Genomic DNA, 22,968 nt, shown 5'->3' with positions numbered 1-22,968 from the left:
GGCACAGGTCATGTTAGGGGTAGATGAGAAATGTAGAGGGAAAATTCTAGAATGTAGTACCTTACACCTCAAGAGAATACATAGCAAAGAAAAATAATCATATAGTGACTTATTGACCTTATGAGGCCACACAATGATTTCCCACATTTCATTATTCAATAAATATTACTTTCCCACCATTTATCAGCCACCTGCCAGGCAGTGAAATAGGAAACAAAATAGATCAAGTTCCTATTCTCAGGGAGCTTTTGTTTAGCATTGTTGAAGATAAAAATTGGTGATGATGAAATCTCAAAGAAAAAAAAAAAACAACTTTATACGTTTAAGCTTTTTGTATATGCCAGATACTGTGTAAGTGCTTTTCACATATTGATTTATTCCTCACAAAAACTCATGGAGTGAATAGCCATTGTTGTCCCCATTTTCCAGATGAGGAAATATTGGCCCTTTTGTGGGACCAGGGATGAAGAGGCACCCTCAGCGAGACGAGTTATATCTTTTTCTTCCATCCACAACAGTGTTTGGACATAGCAGATGATAACACTTTTGATGCTAGAATTGTAGAAGAATATTTGTGCAGTAGGATAGCAGTCTCTGTTTCCTAGTCAAATAAATGAATGCTTTAAAACATAAAAATAGGTGTCTAAAAACCACAGGACAGAAGCAGCACCCCAGTCCCCATAGGACAGCTTTTGATACAAAGCCAATACACCACCGGCTCTCTGCTAGAAAAGTAGTTTGGTTCAGCTATATAATCGCCTTTGTGAAATGGATGGATCTGATCAGGAATTAGAGCTGCAGTATGGACAATGAAACTCGTCCACAACAGACGTAATATCTTATTCAACCAGGTTTGACTTGAAAATTATATCAGCCATGAAAAATTATTTCACTGTCGTTTTCTGTCATGAGTAATCAGGCCATATTTAATTTTAATCATTAATATGTAAAAATAATAAAAGCCAACAAAATAGTCCATAGTCAATTTTCTGATAAAATAAATTTGCTTTTTTCCCAATTTGTGATTTAAATGGCCTCCAGAAAGTTTTTGAAACTAAGCGTTAATTAAAAATATGGAAATGGATTTAAAGCACATTACTGCACTTGGTGGAAGAGATTTGTTCTCACAACCATACCTATTTTTCAATGCATTTTTTTAACTGTCTAGGTTATTGGTTGTTTTCTGTATGCCTCTTCCTAGAGAAAGTTGTGATTCCATTGAAAACAGTAATTACAATTACAACAAATAGGATAAATTGCTATTTGAGCAGGAACATGCAGTTTTAGTCACCGAAAGCAAACCAATGCTCCTTATGCTTTCTTATTTCCACAAATGAATTAAGCATGTTCTCAGATTTCTTTATAAACCCAATGCTTTTTTATCTTGCCATGTTGTTTTTAAAAATTCAATCCTCTATGCCTTTCATTGATTTATTTTGGGAACAATCCACTATACTGATGAGCCAATTCCCTCTGCAATTACCAGAGAACTCGTGTTTTTAGATCCCCAAAACATCATACATCCTTTTTCTTTTCTAATCTTTTATTCCTCACCCATAAACTGGAGATAAACATTTTGGGGATCCATAAAAAATAGAATTCCTGTTGCCCCTAAAAATTAGGTATATGGACTCTCAAAGCAAATAGACCTGGATTCAAGTTCTGATGCCATTTTCTAGTTGTGTGATTTGGATGAGTTAATTAATCTCTTTGTGCTTTAGGTTCTTCATCGAAAAAAAAAAAAAAAATGAATCCAGGGCAAAGTATGTGGCTCAATGATACAGCACTAGCCTAACTTGTGAAAGGCCCTAGTTTGATCCCCAGCACCACAAAATAACAAAAAGTAAAAGTAAAAATGAGACTAATAGAACTTCTTCTCACAATGTGCTATGACATGAAGAACCTAAAATTTATAATGTGCTTTTTAACATACCCAATGCCACGCTCAATTAAGTTCTCAGTCCCAGTAAATAAGAGCTGCTTCTTTTTCTGGTCATCAGCATTTATTTTCCGGCATGGCATCCAGCACTGTCCTTCACTTCCCCATCACACAACTCCAGCGGGTGCATTTCACAGTGGATTTCCCAGGGTGGGGATGGGGGACAGCATAAATTGGAAAGCAATGGAAAGTGTGGCCTCTGAAGGAAGATATATTGGCAGCATCCCCTGGAGATTTTCTGTTGTTACATCCATCAGGAGCCAATGGGGGAATTCTTCAGAATTTGAAACTATACTGGATCTATCAATGAACCATCAGTCAATTTATATATCAGCTTAATTATCAGAATATTAAAAACAACTATCAATGCAATCAAATCAATGAGAATCGTGTTTTGGTTTGATTTTGTTTTTTTAGTTTGTTTTGGTTTTGGTTTTGATGTTGTACTAATCAAACGAATAGTCCAAGACTCCAAAGATAACTAAGAAATATGGGTACTGTGGTGATGCAACAATACAGCAACTAGGTCAGCTTCCAGGTCTCATTTTTCATGACATACTTTTAATTTAACCTGACCTGTATGAGGCGGATCAAACAAAACAGGCAGTATGGAATTTTTTAAAAGAACAGATACCCTAGTGGTACACCCAGCATCTAATAAATGCCTCCTATATACAAAGACCTGTGTTAGGAGCCCTCAAGATGAGTAAAATATGCTCCCTGACCTCAAGTTGTTTCCACTTGAGTGGATATAACTCAAGGGAATAAGCGAAACACTTTGAGAACACAAGGAAGACAAGAAAAACTTCACTGAAGTGAATGAGTTGGCCTGGAAGACCCAGTGGATCATTGGCAGGGTCCAGGGAGAAAATCCCTCCCTTCCAGAAGAGGGAGATAACCAGGCAAAATGAGGCAAGGAAAGCAGGCTCACTCATGCTTTGTTAGTTTTTGGTGATTGTCTGTTTTTTTTGGGGGGGGTGGGTGGGTCTTTTTTAAGGGGTGAGAGTCATCAAATAAATTGTTATGGAGCACCTACATGTTCCAGGCACTGTGCTTATTGGGAAAGAGTAAATAGTCCATTCTGGGTGGAGTTCAAGATTCATGAAGGCAAGAATATGGATTTGGAGACTTCAAGATGGACATTGTTATGAAAATAAGGGGGCAGATGTTGCAGACACCATACAGGTGCCCCCAAGAAGTTTTGCAGCTGATTCAATTTTAGAAACAAGACAGGGGGAATAACCAAAGACAACCACAAGGTTTTGAGTACAGTAACTGAGAAGCTGGTGATGCCATTGAAAGATAAGAAGAATGGGAGAAGGAGGAGGTTGGGAAGATAATTAAGTAGCTACCAAGGGACAAGCTTCAGCCTGTCTAAGATTCCAGTGAGTACTAAGTGTACGGCCCAAATATTCTTCAATGTCATGATAGAAAAATACTGAATCTATGGATCTACACAGTCAGCTGACCCTGCATCTTGAGTAAATTTAGAGAAAGTCACTTGAAATTTAGTAACATGAATACAACATCTACAATTGGACCAGAGATGACCTAATCCAACTCCAAAATTTTACAAACAAACCACTCTTACACATACTCTCTACTGTGTGGCTGAGCCAATCCAGACTCTGAACACATTTAAGGAGAAAAAAAACAAACAAACTGGATTTCTAGAACGTTCAAATCTGGAATAAAAACACCACCTAAATGTTTCTGAGTATGTTTAGTCATGTTTTTAACTAAATTAACATGTTTTACAGATTGTAGGTGAAAAGTCTTTGTTGAGAACATCTATTACTACATATACCACTGTCCTCCACAAAATCAGTTTTGTAGTTAACTTCTAAGATTTCAAATTTCAAGAAAAGCCCCCAAATCTTAAGGTACCTAGACTTACTCTTTAGAAGGGAATTAATGACTCTTCATGATACTGAAATAATGACTACCCCCATGCATTAAAAAAAAAAAAAAGAAAAGAAAAGAAAAGAAAGAAAGAAAGAAAGAAAGAAAGGGTTTGGGTTCTTTCCTGTTTCTAGACTAAAAAGCACAGAGAGCAGTAGGCAGTAGTTTCCTCCAAAGTAAGAAAATCCTTCCCTGTTGACCAAAAAAAGGTGCCTAATACAGTTAAAGAATCAGTTAGTATAGATTTAAAGAGAGAAGAAAAGAGGTGGGGGCCAGGGAAACTAAGCAGAGAGGGAAATATTTATAACTGTGACAACATGTTTCCTACCAATAATTTATGAGCCTATTGGAGAAAAAGGAAACACACAAACTATGAATAAAATATCCAAAACATAAACATCATGTTTTCTGCAAATTTTCTCCAGTTAAAAATTAAGGTTGAGGTTGACTAAAGTAAATGACTACATTTTCGTGGTCTCTCATTTCCTTGATGCTAAGGGTTACCAACTGATTTACAACTTCCTGTGTTGTTTTTTAAATCTATATTTGTCAGCACATTTTTAATGTCAGATTACTTAAAATAGACATCTTGGGTCTAAGAGGTCAGGAATAATAACATTACATTGACTTCTCTAAGATTTCATAGCACTTTATAAACATTCTAATTTAGCCCTCAAAAAACTTCATATTTCTAAATGAAATTAGTTTCAATACAGTTTTAAGTTGTTCCTTTTTTTTTTTTTTTTTTTTTTTTTAACTTTGAACTGACAACTCCAGGGAGGACTGAAGTGCAGTTCAATCAGTATGCTTTGAAGTTAAATAAATTACATGTATAGATTTCTCCAAATGGTTTCAGCTTCCTCTTATTCAGGTAGTTTAAACTAACAAAATAACAGAAAGTCCATGAAAAAAGAAACACTAGAACCAATGACCTAGCATTCTTCCATTGTAGTTTTTGTGCTAACCATTATAAATTATTGTCTCATATAGTTCCTGCAAATTCCAGGTACTTATTCAAAAAGAGTATTTCAAATATGAGAGCCATGAAGTAGCTTTATCTGCAAAACTAACATAAGCTGCAATGAAAATGCAGCATATGTAAAATCGAGTTTTAAATTTATATTTAATCATTCAAAACAGGCTTTCCACAAAGATAATTGCATAACTCGTCTTTATTATTCTGACTAATAGACTGATACTGATATTCAATTTTGAATCCTTAAAAAGGAGATAATTAGTACTACTTCTTTAATTTCAAAAATTAGAAACCTCAAATGTAAATATTATATCCTAGATGAAACCAAACCGAAATTTATGTGTGACTACAATTATTTGAAATATTTTATACTGACTTTAAGGTTATGCCTTTCAGAGTATAACTATTCAGCTAAGTAAATATACTTCAAGTGAGTCCTAAAAAAATATATTTTAAAAGCATTAGGTGTTTTCCAACTATCTATAACAGAACCATATCTGACTCTCACCCTGAGGAAGTTAGTTACCAGATAAGGTCAATCTAAGAATCAAAAGTACAGTACCAGATTGAGTAGTTTCAAGAGCTGCAGCTTTTCATTTTCTCAAGAAATGTTGAAAGTTTGCCCCGTAATGCACTAAATCTAATTTTGAAGAAATTTGTTAAAGGGAATCTTTGTGATATAAATGCAATCTGGACAACCGCAGGCCAAATTTGATACCGAAAAACAAAAGATAAAGACAGTGGTAAACTGGGCAGGGTAGGGAGAGAGGCAGATTTTCTCATTTGGAAAATCAGGTGTCAACACTCTGCTTTAAGTGGATGATTTTCTTTCCATAGTATTGGATATATACTGGATATTTTAAAGTTTGTCTCTCTGTGGAAACAGGGTGAGGGCACGTCCTCATTAACCAATTCTTCAAATTTAATTGGACTGGCCAAGTGAATTAACAAATACATAAAAAGATAGCATGGACCAGTGTCCTCAAATGTGGCTACTTTAGCCTGTCAAATGTCTGAAAGTGAAGTCATTAGAGAGATGAGCTTTGCAATAATAGTGATAATTATAAATAATAATAATAACACATCTTGAGGTTTAATAATACCTTCCCTTTGAAGATCTCCCCACATTTTCATCCACATTATCTAATTTGTGCTTGAAACAATTCGATGAAGTAGCCAGGTAGCAATTATCATTATCCTCTTTTTACAGATAAATAAACTGAGGCCGAGGGATTTTCTCAGCATCACACAATTAGGAATAGAGCCAAGCCTAAAGCCTATAATTCAGTCATCTATCTTCCAGATTAGTACATCTTTTGAAAGTATCTGGGTGTCTAAAGAACAGTTCTATCCCTCAGGAAATGTTTGCACCAGAGCTAGATCAAAACATCTTTTTCTTTCAAATTGCATTTACAGTACAAGAAGGTTGTCCTTTTCCAATTCATTAAAGAGGATTTTATTGTCTGGGGTCATTAAGATAGGAGTACTATGATTTCTTTTCAAATTGTAGTATTGACCTTAAACAGAAGCACACTTAGAAATACCAAAGATATCTAAAATACTCAGGAATTCATTTCTTTAATTATCCAACTTTTTACAAATTATTATTTCAAGCCCAAGTTAAACAAGATCAAATCAAGATATGTAAATAAAAATGGGCACAAGGTGTTAACTGCAGTATCCTAGCCAGACTGCAAATCAGTTTACGGAGGCCTGCCAACGTAAATTCCTCCTTTCAGCTCCGGCTGGAATGGGTCGTCTTCATTTCCTGTCCTGACTTGTGCTGGGTTACCATTCACTGTTGAGGTGATTAGCATGTGTGTATCTGATGGTCTCAAAGCCCGATTAAGTTATAAATGTTCAAACTACCAGTATGCAGAGGATAAAAATAGAAGTTGCTATTAGATGTCTATTCATACCCTGCAGAAGCCTGGCAACATTTTGAACCTTTTCAAAATGTAAATACTGCATATTAAGCATAGGAAAGAAAATTAATGTGCTGCATTTGCAAATTTATTTCCAAGTGAAAAATGCAAAGGGGGGAAGAGAACTCTTGTAGCAGAATTGATACTCTACATTTACAGGGTATATTAAGAAGTTTGTAATGGCCCTAACACAAAAGAAAAATACTTTAGAAATGGATTAATTAGTTTCTCTGATAATCTTAGCTTTGAATTTCCTCTCTTTTCATTTTAAATTTATGGCCTCAGTATGACATTACCCGAGTTTATTGCATTTTGCAGGTGGTATTCATATGTTGGTACTTTATGTGCAGTGTATTGTGGGCAATGAGTTACAATTTTTTGTTAAAAATTTCCAGAACCACACAAGTACTTCTTAATTAGACTTGCAAATGAGTAATGTTTTTCTTCAAGGGGGAAAATAGTTAAAATATTACTGGAATTTTTGTGCCTTTTTCACTTAGTTAATAGTGGGGAAAGTTGGCAATAAAGTTTGCTTTTGAAACTTTGACATATTTTAGTAAGTTCTGATTTACATATGAAGTCATCCTCTGACAATTCCAAACAAATGTCTTTTCAAAGAAAATCCACTTTTTTGTCTGTGTGCCTGGTGGCTCAAAACGTACTGAACAGACTTATCTTGCTTATTGCCATTCAAAATACTGAAAAGTTATAATCTCAATAGCCTTTTTAATATGTTAAATAATTTAATAATATTTTTAATAATGTAACAAGTACCACCTTAATTATGGATTTTAGTGGTACAAACACTACCAACAAATCACCTACAATTTCTCCAAACAAGCATTACTGAAGAAAGCAATGAGTCTGAGCCCATACTACTGGTAAAATTAACATATAACAGAAAAAGAAAGCATGAAGTAATACAGCATTGAGATAAAATCTTTATACTACTCAGACACGTAAGAACTAGAAGCAGAATATAATTCCTAAAACTGTGTTTTTAAACCCAAACTGATCTGTACTTATTTCCAAGACAGATCAAAATTCTTAGCATTGATTCCCACAATAGATGTCCAATTAATATTGAAAATACACATTTTTAAAAGATTTCTAATAATTTCATTTGGCTTGTAAGTAAAGATCTTGCATTTTTAAAAAAATACATGGTGTACGACAATGAAAATTTGTACTTTTGAGAATTAAACTGTGCCAAAAAGCCATTTTCTTGATATTCCTTAAATACCGTAGTACAATTCAACTAAAGCGCAGATTGTAAACTGTCTTAAATAACACTAAGGCAATGTGCACATAATGAACAATATAGCTAACTTAATTTTCATGTAACAGATAACATCTGGGGGAAATGTAGATTGGTAAGTTATGCAAAACTAATTTTCTAGTGACCACATCTGTAGATGTTATTTATCGTATGTTCACTTAACAGTCCATTATTCTGTTTAGAAATCTATTCTCTTCTTTATTAGAGCTTTTAATGTACTCACCTTGGTTCAAATGTTCTGCTCATTATCAGAAAAAATATAAATGGCATTCACATGGAACAACATGATTGTTTTTATTATATCCATTTGTGTGCAAGCATTCAAAATGGCAAGAGAAACACATTTATTGCTTTACATTCAAAGTAATATTTAGGGGGTATTTGAAAGTCAAGCAAAACCAATCATTTGGCCAAATGGATATATGTGTATAATCAGAAACTCCTGATTTTTAATCTCAGCATTAGGCCCCAGGCAAGTCACTTAAAGTCCTTCCCTTTGTTTCCTGATCTGAATATTATGGGTGCTATTCCTATATGGAAAAAGAGGGGTTGCTAAGTCAGGGTACCAAATAGGAGTGTTTTTTTAATAAACTTGCTTGATCCTTTTTCTGTTTTTATTTTTCCAGATTTAAGAGGTAACATATTAGACTTTTGAGGAAACAAATATGAGACAATTACAATTCTACAGGAATGTATAAAAATAGTTATAAAACTAGCTTTATTTAATTTGCTTCAACTATTCATAGACTTGAGGAAATTATAATGTTCTTTCAAAAAATCTAACTTAATAAAGCTGACCATGTCTCTCTGTTTTAAATAGATTTTATTACAGAACCAGTGATGTTGTAAAACATGAGGTTTTGTTAAAAAAAAAAATACAAAGCCCTAATTGTATTTTTTTAAAAGAAAGTATTGCATCAGACGGTTTCTCTTAAGCATATTTGTTGGCTCTGTGTTCTCACACAATTATTGATTCTAATTTTCCTTAAACTTGTTGTTTAAAGAAAGGCTGCCATTTTTTTAATGGGGAAAAATCACTGAGATGCTTCTGGGCATTGTTTATTTCACACTATGTATTTGAAAGTTCCTACTATTAATGAAAATTTTATTTCTACCCTCATCTGAAATTGGGATATTTCTTTTCCTTATAGTAACTCAGTAATAGCTAAATGTAACTCTTCATGAAAGAGAAAAACAGCCATGGTTTGTTTCATCGATAGTATGCAAAATGCCAGAAGAAAAGAAATTCTCGCCCCCGGGTTTTGTGCACAAATTAAATTGATCTAGTAGTTACATAAGCTACACTCATAAAAAATCAAGGAAAAGAAAAGCCCACTGTCATTCAGAACGTCAGCTTCTTGGAATAAATGGGAGCTGCACTCTACCAAAGAAATTATGATGTGGAACTGTAAAGTGCCAAGTTTCCAAGTGTGTGCCCAGTACACACACACACACACACACACACACACACACACACACACACACACGAGTGCCATAAAAACAGAAAACTGGGTAGCTGAAAAGTACTTCAGATGAACCGTATAAAAAAAAATCTAGATCACATGGATATGAGGAATAAAATGAGAGACTTGAACTCAAGTATCCATTTGCATTTATGTGTATAACCTCGTGGGAAAGGAGTACTAAAGAGTAGATGGTAGAATCTGCTATTACCAGAATGGAGAGGCTATCTATTAAGAACTTCACCAGGGGAGGGCACATTAGCAGAAAGTCCTAGACTGTGAATAGAAAAGCATAGCAAGCAATAAGACAAATACGGTCATAGCAGACAAAATTCTGCTTCATTAAAAGCAAACACTTTCACCTTGCGAGCTACGTGCCTGCAGTAAGTTCAATAAACGGCAGTTTTCTTCTTTTCAAGGATTCACCCCTAACACCTGCACCCAGAACTTTCAGTTTCTTACTGTATATTAAAGTCTATACCCATAAGTAAATACCTCACCATCTTCCTTGCTTCTGATTTCCACATTCAGCTTATTTATTTTACCTCTAATATTTCTAAAGACACTAAAAGGTTTAGCTGTGTCCTTCCCCTAGCTTGGGAAAATAAAGAGCAATAGAAGACACAGAAAGATACAAACCAAGAGTGGTAGAAAGATGTAGAAAGAGGTGAGAAGATAGAAACCTTTATATGCCCTATTTAGGAAAACAATGGTTTCATGAATGCGATGAGAAAAAAGAACTGTTCTTACGCTTTTTTCAATATTCTGGGGGTTTTTGTTTGTTTGCTACCAGGCATTGAACCCAGGGTGCTTAACCACTGAGTAACATCCCCAGCCCTTTTTGTTCTTTATTGTGAGATAGGGTCTAAGTTGCCTAGGGCCCTCCTAAGTTGCTGAGGCTGGCCTTGAACTTTTGATCCTCCTGCCTCAGCCTCCTGAACTTGCAATCTTGTACCACTGTGCCCAGTTCAATATTCTGTTTTGGTTAACATTTGGTCAACTTAAGATAAACAACCTGGAATGAGATCATCTAACAGAATAAAAATTGAAGTACTTAATAATATCAATAATTTCCAAGTAAGGCAACTTGATGTTGTATTACAGTTTACTGAAAACTGCATAGACCAAGGGGTCAATACACCAGCATTTAACTGCCAGCCCTGTTACTGAATAAGTATTTGACCTTAGACCAATCCTTCAATCTCTTCATTTCCAAATCTCAGTGCCTGTAAAGTTAGGATACTTCAGTGCTTCCATATGATTACACTAAGCAGCATTCTCCTATAAGCATTTCTCCTATACAAATTCATTGCCAAATACCTACAAATTGGTAAGGCCAAGAAATAACTTCATTTCCAGTATATTCTGAACCTTTTCTGAATAAAATATTAATATTTAAATCATGAAATATGTTTATTTGAAATATTGTGAAGTTAGAAATGAACATATAATATTTCATGATCTTCTATAAGCTACAGAAGATAGTAATTATTTGGTGAATTCATATGTTTTCAAAGTTTTATCTTCAAACTTATCAGCATACAGTGAGGTACTTCTCAGAACTGTACTCACAAGCTCATGAGAATGTACCATATAAACTAAAACCATTTATTGATTTAGAGTGAGGAATATAAAAGGCATAGAAACCAAAACACTCAAGTGGGCATGTCTTCACAGATCAATTGGGATGGGAAATCAAATTATGGTCAAAACGCTGCATGTTAAACATGGAATGAGAACCAAAAGAACAGATGTTTAATGCTGTTTGCACTTCATCTCTTCTTTCTCTTCCCCAAGTCCTGGTGGGATAGGCACTGCCAAAGTTGACTCTACTTTTTCTTCCCTTCCAATGGTGACTACCAGCCTCCCTCCCACTGACATACTCTTGCTAAAGAGTTGTCAGCTGACGGTGGTAAAAATCTTGCTCTGCCCTCTGTGTTTCAGTAAACCCTTCTGGCTCTACATATCAACCTTTCAAGCCGCATTCTCCTGGTTACCACGTTGTCGATGGCTACTTGCTTCAGCGCAGCCCACAAAAACAGCTATATTCTGCTGAGTAATATCAATCACCACCAGGCTATTACTGGGTGTGATAAGCACTGGAGAAGATATACAGGGGATCTAGAACTTGGTTCTCTACTGACAGAGTGTTTGTCAGCAGGAGTAAGGGGCTGAGGCTTGAAACAAAGGCCAAAGCAATACAAAATGAAATCCCATACCATTGAGTATAGAAAGAGAATAAGAAAATGGGAAAAGAAAATACTAGTTTAGAGTAGCTGAGAAAGATGAAGTTCAAAAAGCAACAAATAACCAAGAAGGCAGTGACATCAAGAATTCAGAAGAGCTGGCCACAGTGGTTCCTGCCTATAATCCCAGAGGCTCTGGAGGCTGAGGCAGTAGGATTGCGAGTTCAAAGCCAGCCTCAGCAACTGAGTGAGGCCCTAAGCAACTCAGCAAGACTCTGTCTCTAAATAAAATATAAAAAGGGACTGGGAATGTGGCTAAGTGGTTAAGCACCTGTAGGTTCAATCTCTGGTACCAAAAAAAAAAAATAATAATCAGAAGCAATAAGCACTTAAAATATACCAGACTTGAAAGTATGGCAGGTACATAAGGCAACTGACTGAATTGTTGTTACTCACTGAACACTGTCATACTTTAGCTCTTCTCTTCCTCTCCAGCAACTGATAGAGGTTGTCAAGACTTCAGTCCGCCCATTCCCAGAGCCTCTGGTAGAAGGAATCTCATTGGATATTCATTCAACATTCATAGAGCCACCCTCAACATCAGATACAGAAATAAAGGTGGGTTCCCTTCTGTCTTTTCATTCACACTACCTCAGCACTACATTTTGTAGAGGCGAGAGGGAAAACAAATGTCTTTCCATTTTCTTGGCCTCTGATTTTTCTCAACCAGACATATGTATTTCTTATAGTGATTCAAAGATGGGCCAAATAACTGTGCTTTGGCAATTTCAATCTCTTCCACTCTATGCTCCTTAATCTTCACCTTCACTTTCCCAAAAGTGGGCACTGCTTGGCACCATGACTTGATCTCCTGTAATCCCCCATGAATAATGAAAATGCAGAGTAATTTCAAATCAAAACATCATTCCTGATAGAATATCTCCCAACAGAAGCTTATACCGCATATAAATCACTGAATACCCTAGAAATCATTTGATGTTGTTTTCTTTCAATATTCTAGGGCTTGGATCAAGAACAAGGCCCTGAACACGCCCAGTCAGAATCCGACACTTCAGACATGGATCCTTTAGTTGGCTTCACCATTGAAGATGTAAAATCAGTCCTGGCTCAAGTCACAGAGGACATTTTAACAGGCATTCAGGTACTCAGCACTGATAGTGTACTTACTTACCTTATTATTGATTAATTAGCCAAACTCAGAATCTGTAAACACTGTCAACACTGTGCCATCAAGAGTGATAATTATGATGGAGTTCAATTTAAAATCTGCACATAATTCTCAGTTAAATCAATAAGATCACAACATAGATTTGCCTATAGCATTTAGTATGGTGTGTGTTATCAGTTTACAAAATCAACATCAAAACCAAAAAATAATAATAATAAGGTTAAAAACTCTGTGTCTTGCTACACTCTAAACATTGTGTATGCAAGAATAATTGTGGTACGTTTCTAAATAATACACACTGAAGATCAAATCATCATTTTTAACTAAGTCTTCTCACCAAATCTCTAAAATGTCTTTGAAATCCCTCTCAGATAGTTGGTTTCTTTTCACACATCAAGTAGCTTAACATTTTATGTCAAAAGTTACATGAAAACAGTACTGACAGCTACCAATATCCCAGTAGCTGCCATTGATCTATCAGCCAGCTTAACTTTATGCTTAGTTCTTTTTCATTCTGCCCAACAAACAACCATTTCTACCTAACATCAAAGAGTTACAGGAATTCACATAATTCTCCAGGCCACATGATTAAATAAGTGAATTGCATGTTTTGAATGAATTTGCAATTTCTTAGAAATGACCATAAATCAGCAGGACAACACAGTGCATATTTAAAATACTAATGCATCTCAGGGGAAGATTTAGTTGTTATCTGAACTTGATACAAGATATAAAAAGCACACAGTATTAACAACCAATTTTAAAAGAGCAAAAGATTAGATTGGCATAAGCATACCTTGTTACTTGTTTAATCGTCAAATGTTATTGCACTATTTACACTAACATTTAATGATTTGGTGGCAACAGAATCAGCCAAAGTCCTCAGCTTAATAAGGGGTGTTTAGTGTTTACCAGAAATAGTGGAAGAACACGTTTTACACAAAGCTTTATTGTTAACAACCCCATGAATGTAATAACTAGTTACTGTGTGGAAGGGCAGAGTGCAGTTGAATTAAGCTGAGTTCAGAACATATCTCCTCTTTAGATTTGATAACATTTCATCTAAATATAGTTTATGTATAATCATGGCCCTGGGCTCCTTTGCAATCCTGTGGCTCTGAAATTATTGCCGAAGAACTACTAGACAGCAATAGAATTGTTTGCAGGCCCAAAAAATTGAAAACATCTTTACCAAGGTCATGTTCCATGTCGTGAACAGTATGTTTTTAACTATTCACTGACTTTTTAAAACATATTAGAATCTGTGGTGCTTATACCTCTACTCTATAACAGAAAGAATGTGATTGCTATATATGCACATTATCTTCCCATTGGCCTGAAGCCATCCTGGAAGTTCATTAGCTTGCTCACCTAAATGTAATTAGGCACAGACAGAACTTGGACCAGAGGAGAGAGATTCAGCTCCTTTAGGTGCCATGATCATTTCCATATTAAGTGGATCTGTGGACATCAGCATGAGCCAAATTAGTGCCAGTTTTTCAATGAAATGGCAAGATGATTTGGATTTATGCAATGTCTCAAGATAGCTAACCCCTTTATGTATTTTCTCTCAGTAATCCTAATATACTCAATGTAAGTGAAGAGGGTACTTGCCTAAATAAATTAGAAAATGAGGCACAGAAAGATTAAGTCATTTGTCTATAGAGTTTCCAGGGTCGACAACTGATGAAAGGTTCTGAATGGGAGCTGCAAGCTGAAGTCTAGTCCTAATTCCAGTGTTATCCACAAAAACCACATAACATCTAATATCATGGCCAGAATAGTTTGGATTTTAATATAGTTGTGGGGTGATACTTTTCAGTGTTTACCCTAGTGTCTTGGTCAAATTCCAAGTTGGGTAATTACTCTTTGCTTGCCTAAATTTCTCCTTCTGTATCAGATGGGTAAGTTATATTCTGCTTCTAAAACCTGACTCCCAGTGTACCCTGGGTGTAAAAACTGCCATGACCCTTTTCAAAGGTAGCTGCATGTCAATGATTTGTGTATATTATATATTCCTTCTGAACAAATATGCTGTATGAGTAATGAATTGTCACTTGTAAGATGTTTTCAATTTTCCCATAGTTTTTTTCTCCTTCCTTATTTGAACATCATATTGTTACTACAGTATTTGCAGAAAAAGGCAGTAGAGAACTCATGTTTTAAACACATTTTTTTCAGAGCTTCATCTCTAGTGTGGTAATAAATATAATTCATCTTCTATAACATAGAAATTTCTGAAAATGTAGCATGAATCCTTACTTTTTTATGTTAATCCACTTTTTTTCCCATTGATTCACTTTATAGTTTAAGAGATTTATTAAGAATGAAGTTATCTTGGCCCTCAGATGTTCATTAAAATAATATTGAATAGAGCAAACATTTTAAGCCTACATAGTTTAGGTATTTTAATTTTAAAGATATATTCAAAATGAAATTATTTTGGCCCTGAGTAATATAATAAAAATTACACCCAATGGAGCAAACTTTAATATATTTAAAGAATTACATTTCAGAGAAATATGAATGCTAACACTAAATTCTTACAGTGAATGTTGGCTGTTGGCCCTTGTTTCAGCAATAGGGTAAAATAATGTGAAAAACTTGAGGGAAGTCTTAAGATGACTAAGGACATCTTTAGGTCAATTTTGAATTTTCCAGGTTAGGAAAGTAGTTGTTTTAGCTAACTTTGTATTGCTATGATCACTATATCTGACAAGAACAACTTAGAGGAGTAAGAGTTTGTTTAGGCTGAAGGTTTTAGAGGCTCAGTCCATGGTTGGCCAGCTACTTAACTCTGTATCCTAACTGAGACAGAACATCATGGAGCATGGCAGAGGAAAGTGCCTCAGTTCATGACATCCAGGAAACAAAGAGAGCTCTGCTCAGCACGGACAAAACATAATGTGCTCAAAGGCACATCTGCAGTAACCTACTTCCTCCAACCATACTCTACCTGCCTAGAGTTAATCCATTCAAGTGAATTATTCCACTGATTAGGTCACAACAAATCAGTGGATCATGATCTCATAATCTCTCATAATCTAATCATTCACCTCTGAACATTCTTCCATTGCCTTACATGAGCTTTTGGGGGACACATAAAATCTAAACCAAAACAGTAAGTGTCAATCAAAGGCTGTTGAACTGAGGTCATGGGTTGTGCATTCTTTCCTAAAGGATATAGAACCAGACCCAACCCTAATGGTTGTGGGATAACTTGTCTGTTATAAGTGTTCTAAGAAATAACAAGGATACATGGCAGACCCATGAAAAACCTGTCCTTGACTTGACAAGGAGTCTTTTGATCCTGGCTCTGGTGGTTGGCCCCAAACTTATGATACCATTACTGATTACCAAGTTCTGGAGAGCTGAAAGGTTTCTTTTCGGGCAGTGCACCACCCTGTCAGGTATACCTTACCTTCGTGAATCTTTTCTACAAGATCTACATTTGTTTCAGTAAATTCTTTCTCATTGAAATACCTGAAAGATCTCTAAGTGAGGTAGTGAAACAGAAGCTGGTAGATGACAGTCCATCCATATTTGTCTGATATTATTGGTGGACATAGAACATTAATGAAAGTGGGAAGAATCAACTGTTTGGGTAGAACAAACCTTCCTAATCTTTTGGAATTGTGACAAGATTATTTCTTCAAACCATTTCAACCCCTACATGGTCTGATATGTTCTGTCCCACTAATTTACTTTAGTGACAAGAGTGACAAATGTTTAATATATTTCATAACAAGATATCAATGAAATATGCCATTTGTGAAGTATATCACAAAATTGGAAGTTGGAATTGTGAGCTTAAATCTAGGATAAATTGTCAACAAAATCCTATTCTCATACCTAATTTTTCAGATAAGGGTTAATAGCCAGAGTGATTAAATTACTTGCCCAATGTTACATATCTAAAGTAGGACCTCGGTCTCCTCACTCATAGACTAAGTTCCCTTTGACTCTCCCAAAATTATGCATGAGGAGACTTAGTGAATCCTGAAAAATGAGAGTTCCCTTGTAACCTAAAGGACCATTGCTTTCCTCCTCAACCCAAGTACTAATAAAGGAAAAGATAAGAAACCAGAGCCCAAAGCTTGATCCCAGAGCTTAAAAAATTTAAACCAAGAAAGACTGATCTTCATATGAATTCTGAATCTTCAATTATTGACAGCAATGCAATCTTGTCAGAAATAGCAACTCTTACTATGAAGGTAAAGCAAAATCTTACCAAATAAGATAGCCAGGGAGACATTTCAGATGTTTTATAGTTACACTCTTAAAACTAAATAAATAAGTAAATAAATATAAAAAATTATATCAGGACCTAAACCAGTATTGATATTTAAAACTTTTTCTATCTAGTTCTTGCTTTTTTTTTTTTTTTCTTTAATTTTCTGGGGATTGAACTCAGGCCCTCACACATACTAGGCAAGCATTCTACCATCGAGCTATATCCCTAGGCTCCAGATTTCTTCAAAGCTAAATAATAAAAGTTTCTCAAAATACAATTACCCTAAAGAACTCAAATTATGTTTCTTATATAGAGAGAGAGTATGTGTGTATACATATTCTCAACATGCATGTGTATAAACTACTCTTCATACACTCATAGATATTTTAAAATCACCAGACAACAACAAAAACACCAATTTTGTCATGTCAACAAACGCTGGTTTCTCTGTATGTAATTTTATTATTCATTGTGATAAAAGGAAGACATTTCCAGAGCTACTAATGTTCAGATAATGTGTAAGTATTTCTGGAATTGTGCAGGTAGCAATGTTAGTCCACAGATATCACTGCCAGAGGCTAAATGCTATCACAGCTGTAGTAATCACAAAAACCTGTCAACAACTGCATACTTTTTTTTTTTAACCAAAAATATACCACAAAATGGCATCATTCCAAGACTTATAATGTATGATGAATACTCTTAATTAGGAGAATTGTTCTAATTGTAAGATTATTTGTGTCGTTATTTCACAACAAAAGCTTTATGGAATCCTATTTAGAATGCATTACACAGAAGACAAAATCATTCAATGCAAAGGGGTGGAGGTACCAACAACACTGCAATAACTGAGCCCAAAGCAGTTATTCTGATTCGGTGCTTATTGGTAAAGTCTGTCTGAAAATACAGATAAATTATCCTATCTTCCAGCACAAGGCTATGTGAAAAATGGCTGTCCAAATACCACTTCCTGTTCATAGTAGACATGCTATACATTGGGAATGTGCAGAGAAATATGATAAAGTGTTATCACATCACTACAGGCTGAAACACGGCTATGTCTGCAAAACAGGAAGGTGTGTGAGGGATAATGTCTGTCTTTAGGCACTATAGTATGTCAAAACCACAAAGACAATGTGCAGCGAAAGATAGCTCCATCATAACCACTTTTTTATGATTGTCTTCACAGACTGAGATAAACGAAAAGCTACAAATACAGGAAGAGGCCTTTAATGCACGAATAGAAAAATTGAAAAAGGCCTGAGGACTCAGAACAAGAAGAGTGATGCTAAACTTCACAGAAACAAACAAAACAAGCCAGAATAATAGATTCTCTAGAGCATCACATCTCCTTCATTTAGTTGTGAAAAGAAAACCAAGACCCACTTTTTATTAGCCCAAGTAATTAGAATAATATTGGCCCCAATTTTGCCATCTCCTGTCCCATAACAACCTCCGAATTTATTGAACTGAGTGTAATGAAAGTGTTTTGTGTACAAGTTTGGAGAATTATATATAAAAAAACAATTACTTTTAGGATAGTCCTTTGACATTTTGACTAATAAATACTATTCATCTTCAGCAAGAATGAAGCCAACTTCTTTAAATAACCAGAAATAAAGAAAAATAATAATAATTTTATTCATATTGATCCAAAGGAACTGTCACATTACTGGAGTACTGTGAAAAGGTTCCAGTACCACACTGCTGAAGACAAAACTTGCTAAACAATGACAATTCAAATGCTTATACTAAGGAATTTTTTTACTTAAATCATTTGGTTTTCTTATTTAAACGTTTCAGTGTGAAACCAATTTTCTGAAATTATATAATGCAGTTTGAAGCATTTTAATTTATTCTGCACTGTATTTGTTATTTCTAATCTTGTTACTCTCCCAGGAGAATACATGACCTATATAAAAAGAAGCAATGTATAAACGGTTATTAAAGACCAACCTATATATAGATTGTAAAAATCTTAAATACAAATCAAACTCACACAGCTCCCAAAATTAACCATTTTATTGCAGTGCAATAATTGAACAATAATTGAACAATACCTCATGTCTTTAAATACCCTTTGGAACATATAATTTCAAAACAAAAATAGCCATGAGCCTAGTGATTGTCCCTAGTTAGACTAATTAATTACTGCCTAAGCCCTTTCCAAAGTTTTTGGACTTCAGAGTATTCTGGAATGGGGACAGAGCATGGCTAGGTGATTCCCTCAAAAATTTTCAAGTGCATCTGGGTGGCACTTGGTTGAATATAGGCTATCCCCTTACCTTTTCTATTAGTATCAAAGAAACTGCCCAAAATATATTCATATGGGACAGCTTTTGGTCATTTTCTAACTATTCTGATCAACAAAGAAAGCAAAGTCATAAGCCATGTTTATTATTCATCCAGCTCCAAGGCAGCAGGACTGGATATGTGTTTCTTCCCTGAACTGTCCTTCCTGAATAAAAACTTTAAGGGCAGTAAGAGACCATTAGGAGAGCTCCTAAGTCTGTTTCTCTCAGCAGTCTTTTCTCCTGGGAAAACAGTGAAACTGGGATAACTGCAAACAGGGAATAAAGCTTCTAGAATTCACCAAGCACAACTTCAGAGGCAATCATTGGCACAGAGTGGACCTGAACTTCTAATAAAGACTGTTTATTTGAGCAAGGATACCAGGAGTCTACAACCAAATCAAAAGTAAACACTACAAAGAGACAATATACTCTAGATATGCCTGAAGCAGGGGCCTCTGTACTGTGCTCAGGTCTGATGCTGGCTTTACCATGGCTGGTATATGACCCTGGAAAAGCTACTCAAACTCTGTTCATCAATTAAATGGAGATAATACTCATTTTTAGGTAGTTATGAGGATTCAATAAGTTCATATCAAAGAATATTCATTGTTTCTGTTACCTCAGAAATGCACAAAACTCCACTGCTCATACCTAACACCCATGGTCCAAGTGTTGGATCCTCCTCTCTGCCTGAATTCTCAGCCTCCTCTGTCTCCTGGCACCTGTGGATAGGCATATCCTCCCCCTCCTGTGAGGTCATCCCATGCACACAATGACCACTCTGTCGCTCTGCTGCCCTACACCTTTCCCCAGAGATCTCTGCCACAGTTCAAATTTAAGACCTAATAATAATAGGAAGAAAAACAAAGTAGCAGCAGCCAGAAATGTTAATTCACATTCTCTATGCTTTTCAATTAATACTGAATCAATAAAGGAACATAGGCATTTGTAAATTTAAAAAAAAAATTTCAACACATACAATGATGAAAAATAAGTCTCTCCCTAGGTACCCATATTCTTCTCCCCAGGGGCAACCACAGCTTTCATCAAATGCTTAGAAAAGTATTGTTCGCCCAAACAATTGGGTGTTTGTGTAAGTGTTCTTTTCAAACATGATTTGCATTGCTCTTTAGATTGTTCATCAAATAATGCATCTGGGAGATAATTCCCTGTATCAGTGAATTTTAATGACCATATATTTTATTTTACAAATGCCCTCACTTTTTAAACAGGTCCTGTTGATGAACTTCTTAAATTGTTTCCAGGACTCTGTTGTCACGATGCTGCTTTGCCATCTTTGTGCATATATCTTTGTAAATATGTGTGATCATGCCCATAGGATGAAGTTCTAGAGGAGAAATTTCTAGAACAAATTGTATTGCATTTTGAATTTTGATAAATATGGTCGATGATATTTCACCAGTTTGTACATCCACCAATAGCATATGTGAATGTGTCTTTCTCAACACTGTCACCAAGAACATACATTAGCCAATTTTTTATCTCTGTCATAGTAATAAATAGAAAAATGATTTCATGTTATTGTTTCAATTTACTTCTATTGTTTCACTCAGATGGATTAGGCACTTTTTATATGATAGAAGCAAATATATACACACACCACACATTTAATCCTCCTCATGAACATGAGAGATAGACAGATATAGATATTATTGGCCCCATTTTATACTGATAGAATCTAAAGCTTAGAGATATTAACTTAACCCAAGTTATACAAATAATAAGTGATGGATCAGTGCTTCGAACCCAGGTCTGAACTATTTTATAGATCATGAAGCTGGAATACAGAGAAATTTTAAGTAATTTTCCCATGATCATATAGTTAGCAAATGGTAAGAATTAGATTTTAACCTGGACCTGTATGAGTATAAAATCCACATGCCTAAACATGTTCTTCATCTATCCATCTTAGTTAACACGAAATAAAATTCTTTGTTTTTCCTTATTAGTTAAAACAAATGAACAAACTTGTTTATGTCATTAGCATAGTATGTATTTAGAAAATTTGCACAAGGATAGAATGTATAACCCAACTCCATTCACTCACTCATATACCATATAGTTATTAAACATCTCTTATATTCTTGGACATTTAGTGGTGAGCTAAAGAGATATAGTCTCTGCCATAAAAATCTGTCACAGTTAATACTAACTGTGACAAAGACAAGCTTCAGAGAGTTATGAGAGTATAGAATGAAGGAGTTTGGTTTAGTTAGAGGTCAGGGAAGATTCCTGCAAGTATTGACATTTGGGCTGAGACCTGAAAGATAGATAGAATTTAAGCAGAGAAAGATAAAAGAAGATGCTTTTCAGCCAGAGAGGGAGAGACATGTATAAAGTCCCTGGGATACAAATTGAGGCTGCACAATTGACCAGAGCCAGAAGTCTCACGGGATCACAGACCACGTTACAGGTTTTTGTTTTTAACCTAAAAATAATGGGACATTGTCGATAAGTTTTAAGTAACATTTGCTATAAGTTAGGGTTTCTTAAAAAAAAAAAAAAAAAAAAAAAAAAAAAACTCATCTTTCTAGTACCAGGATTTCTATCCATGAAGACCTGGAAAAAAGAATATCCTCATAAAATGATTCCTACCACCAATTAAAATATAGTACTCCTTTTAACAATTTTTAGGAGTGGGAGAAATAAGGAAAGTTTGACTTTCCTAAAGTCACAGGGTCCACCTACACTAAGTGGTGTTTGGCACAAGGAAGCCCTCTGAAAAGCTAATTTAAAAATAATACCTAACTATCACTGAGACCAGGGGCAGTCTTTCTCTTATCACCTATTATAGGAATGGTTTGGGGAGCTTTATTTCTAGCCCACATGATAAGTTTCAAGGAGCAAATATATTCATTATGTTATGAACAAACCACAGACTGCCACTATTTCAGGTATTTGCAGGCACTGTTGCGCCTAAATATAACTGTGGAGTCATTTTTCCAAAATCCAAATATAAAGCCCTATTTCTATCCTCCATTTGATTGGAACCATTCAACCATCCTGGTAGATAATAAGTTTGCATGTTCTTAGATTGCATTTCATTATGCTTCAGTTCCCCTAGAGAATAAACGTGCTCCTTTTCCCAGCAATTGTAGAGGAGAAATACTTCTGACATCTCACATTTCAGAGTCTCAGGAAGATGTCCCTCTTCTGGACATCAAAGTCGTTTTTTCCCCTGGACATTAATTTGTTAAATAAAAGAAGGCAGAACTCCTTCATGGCAGCCAAAATACCTATTAATTTAGTTTCCTAAGTGAAATGAGTCTACCTCAAAATAATCCCATCTTGTTGGAATTCACAAATGCCAAAACAATGAGAGAATGCTAAAAATTGTCTTTGCTTTGAGAATCCCTTTCATTTTTCATGGAAGTACCAGCAATCAAGATCAGTTTACCATATTTTGTCAGACTGTTTTTGCTATTTAATTTCATTTTTAGTTTCAGATAATGCTCGGTGAAGATGTCTCCAATGGTCATTTGAATTTTTAATCTAGTTTGTTTTGTTCGGGGCACACTCTTGGTACTCGGATGAAATGAAACGGATAAGGTCTTTGACAT

At 35.2% G+C, this 22,968-nt stretch overlaps 1 protein-coding gene across 3 annotated transcripts in view; it reads left to right on the top strand.

The window, feature by feature from the left end:
* Positions 1-22,968, top strand: part of CABCOCO1 (ciliary associated calcium binding coiled-coil 1) — a 155,123-nt gene that overhangs the window by 119,083 nt on the left and 13,072 nt on the right. For 2 of the 3 annotated variants that reach the window (XM_079138547.1, XM_079138546.1), the window contains 3 exons: positions 12,166-12,288; positions 12,692-12,832; positions 18,283-20,924. In XM_079138547.1, the coding sequence (XP_078994673.1) occupies positions 12,166-12,288; positions 12,692-12,832; positions 18,283-18,357 (339 nt within the window). In that variant the 3' untranslated portion in view covers positions 18,358-20,924. Of the gene's footprint in view, positions 1-12,165; positions 12,289-12,691; positions 12,833-18,282; positions 20,925-22,968 lie in introns of those variants that run through there. The other variant, XM_079138548.1, reaches the window with a different exon arrangement.

This window comes from Sciurus vulgaris, assembly GCF_902686455.1.
Source record: "Sciurus vulgaris genome assembly, chromosome: 4".
NCBI lineage: Eukaryota > Metazoa > Chordata > Mammalia > Rodentia > Sciuridae > Sciurus > Sciurus vulgaris.
Note: the sequence above shows the minus strand (reverse complement) of the source record. Positions and strands in the feature narration are given on the sequence as shown.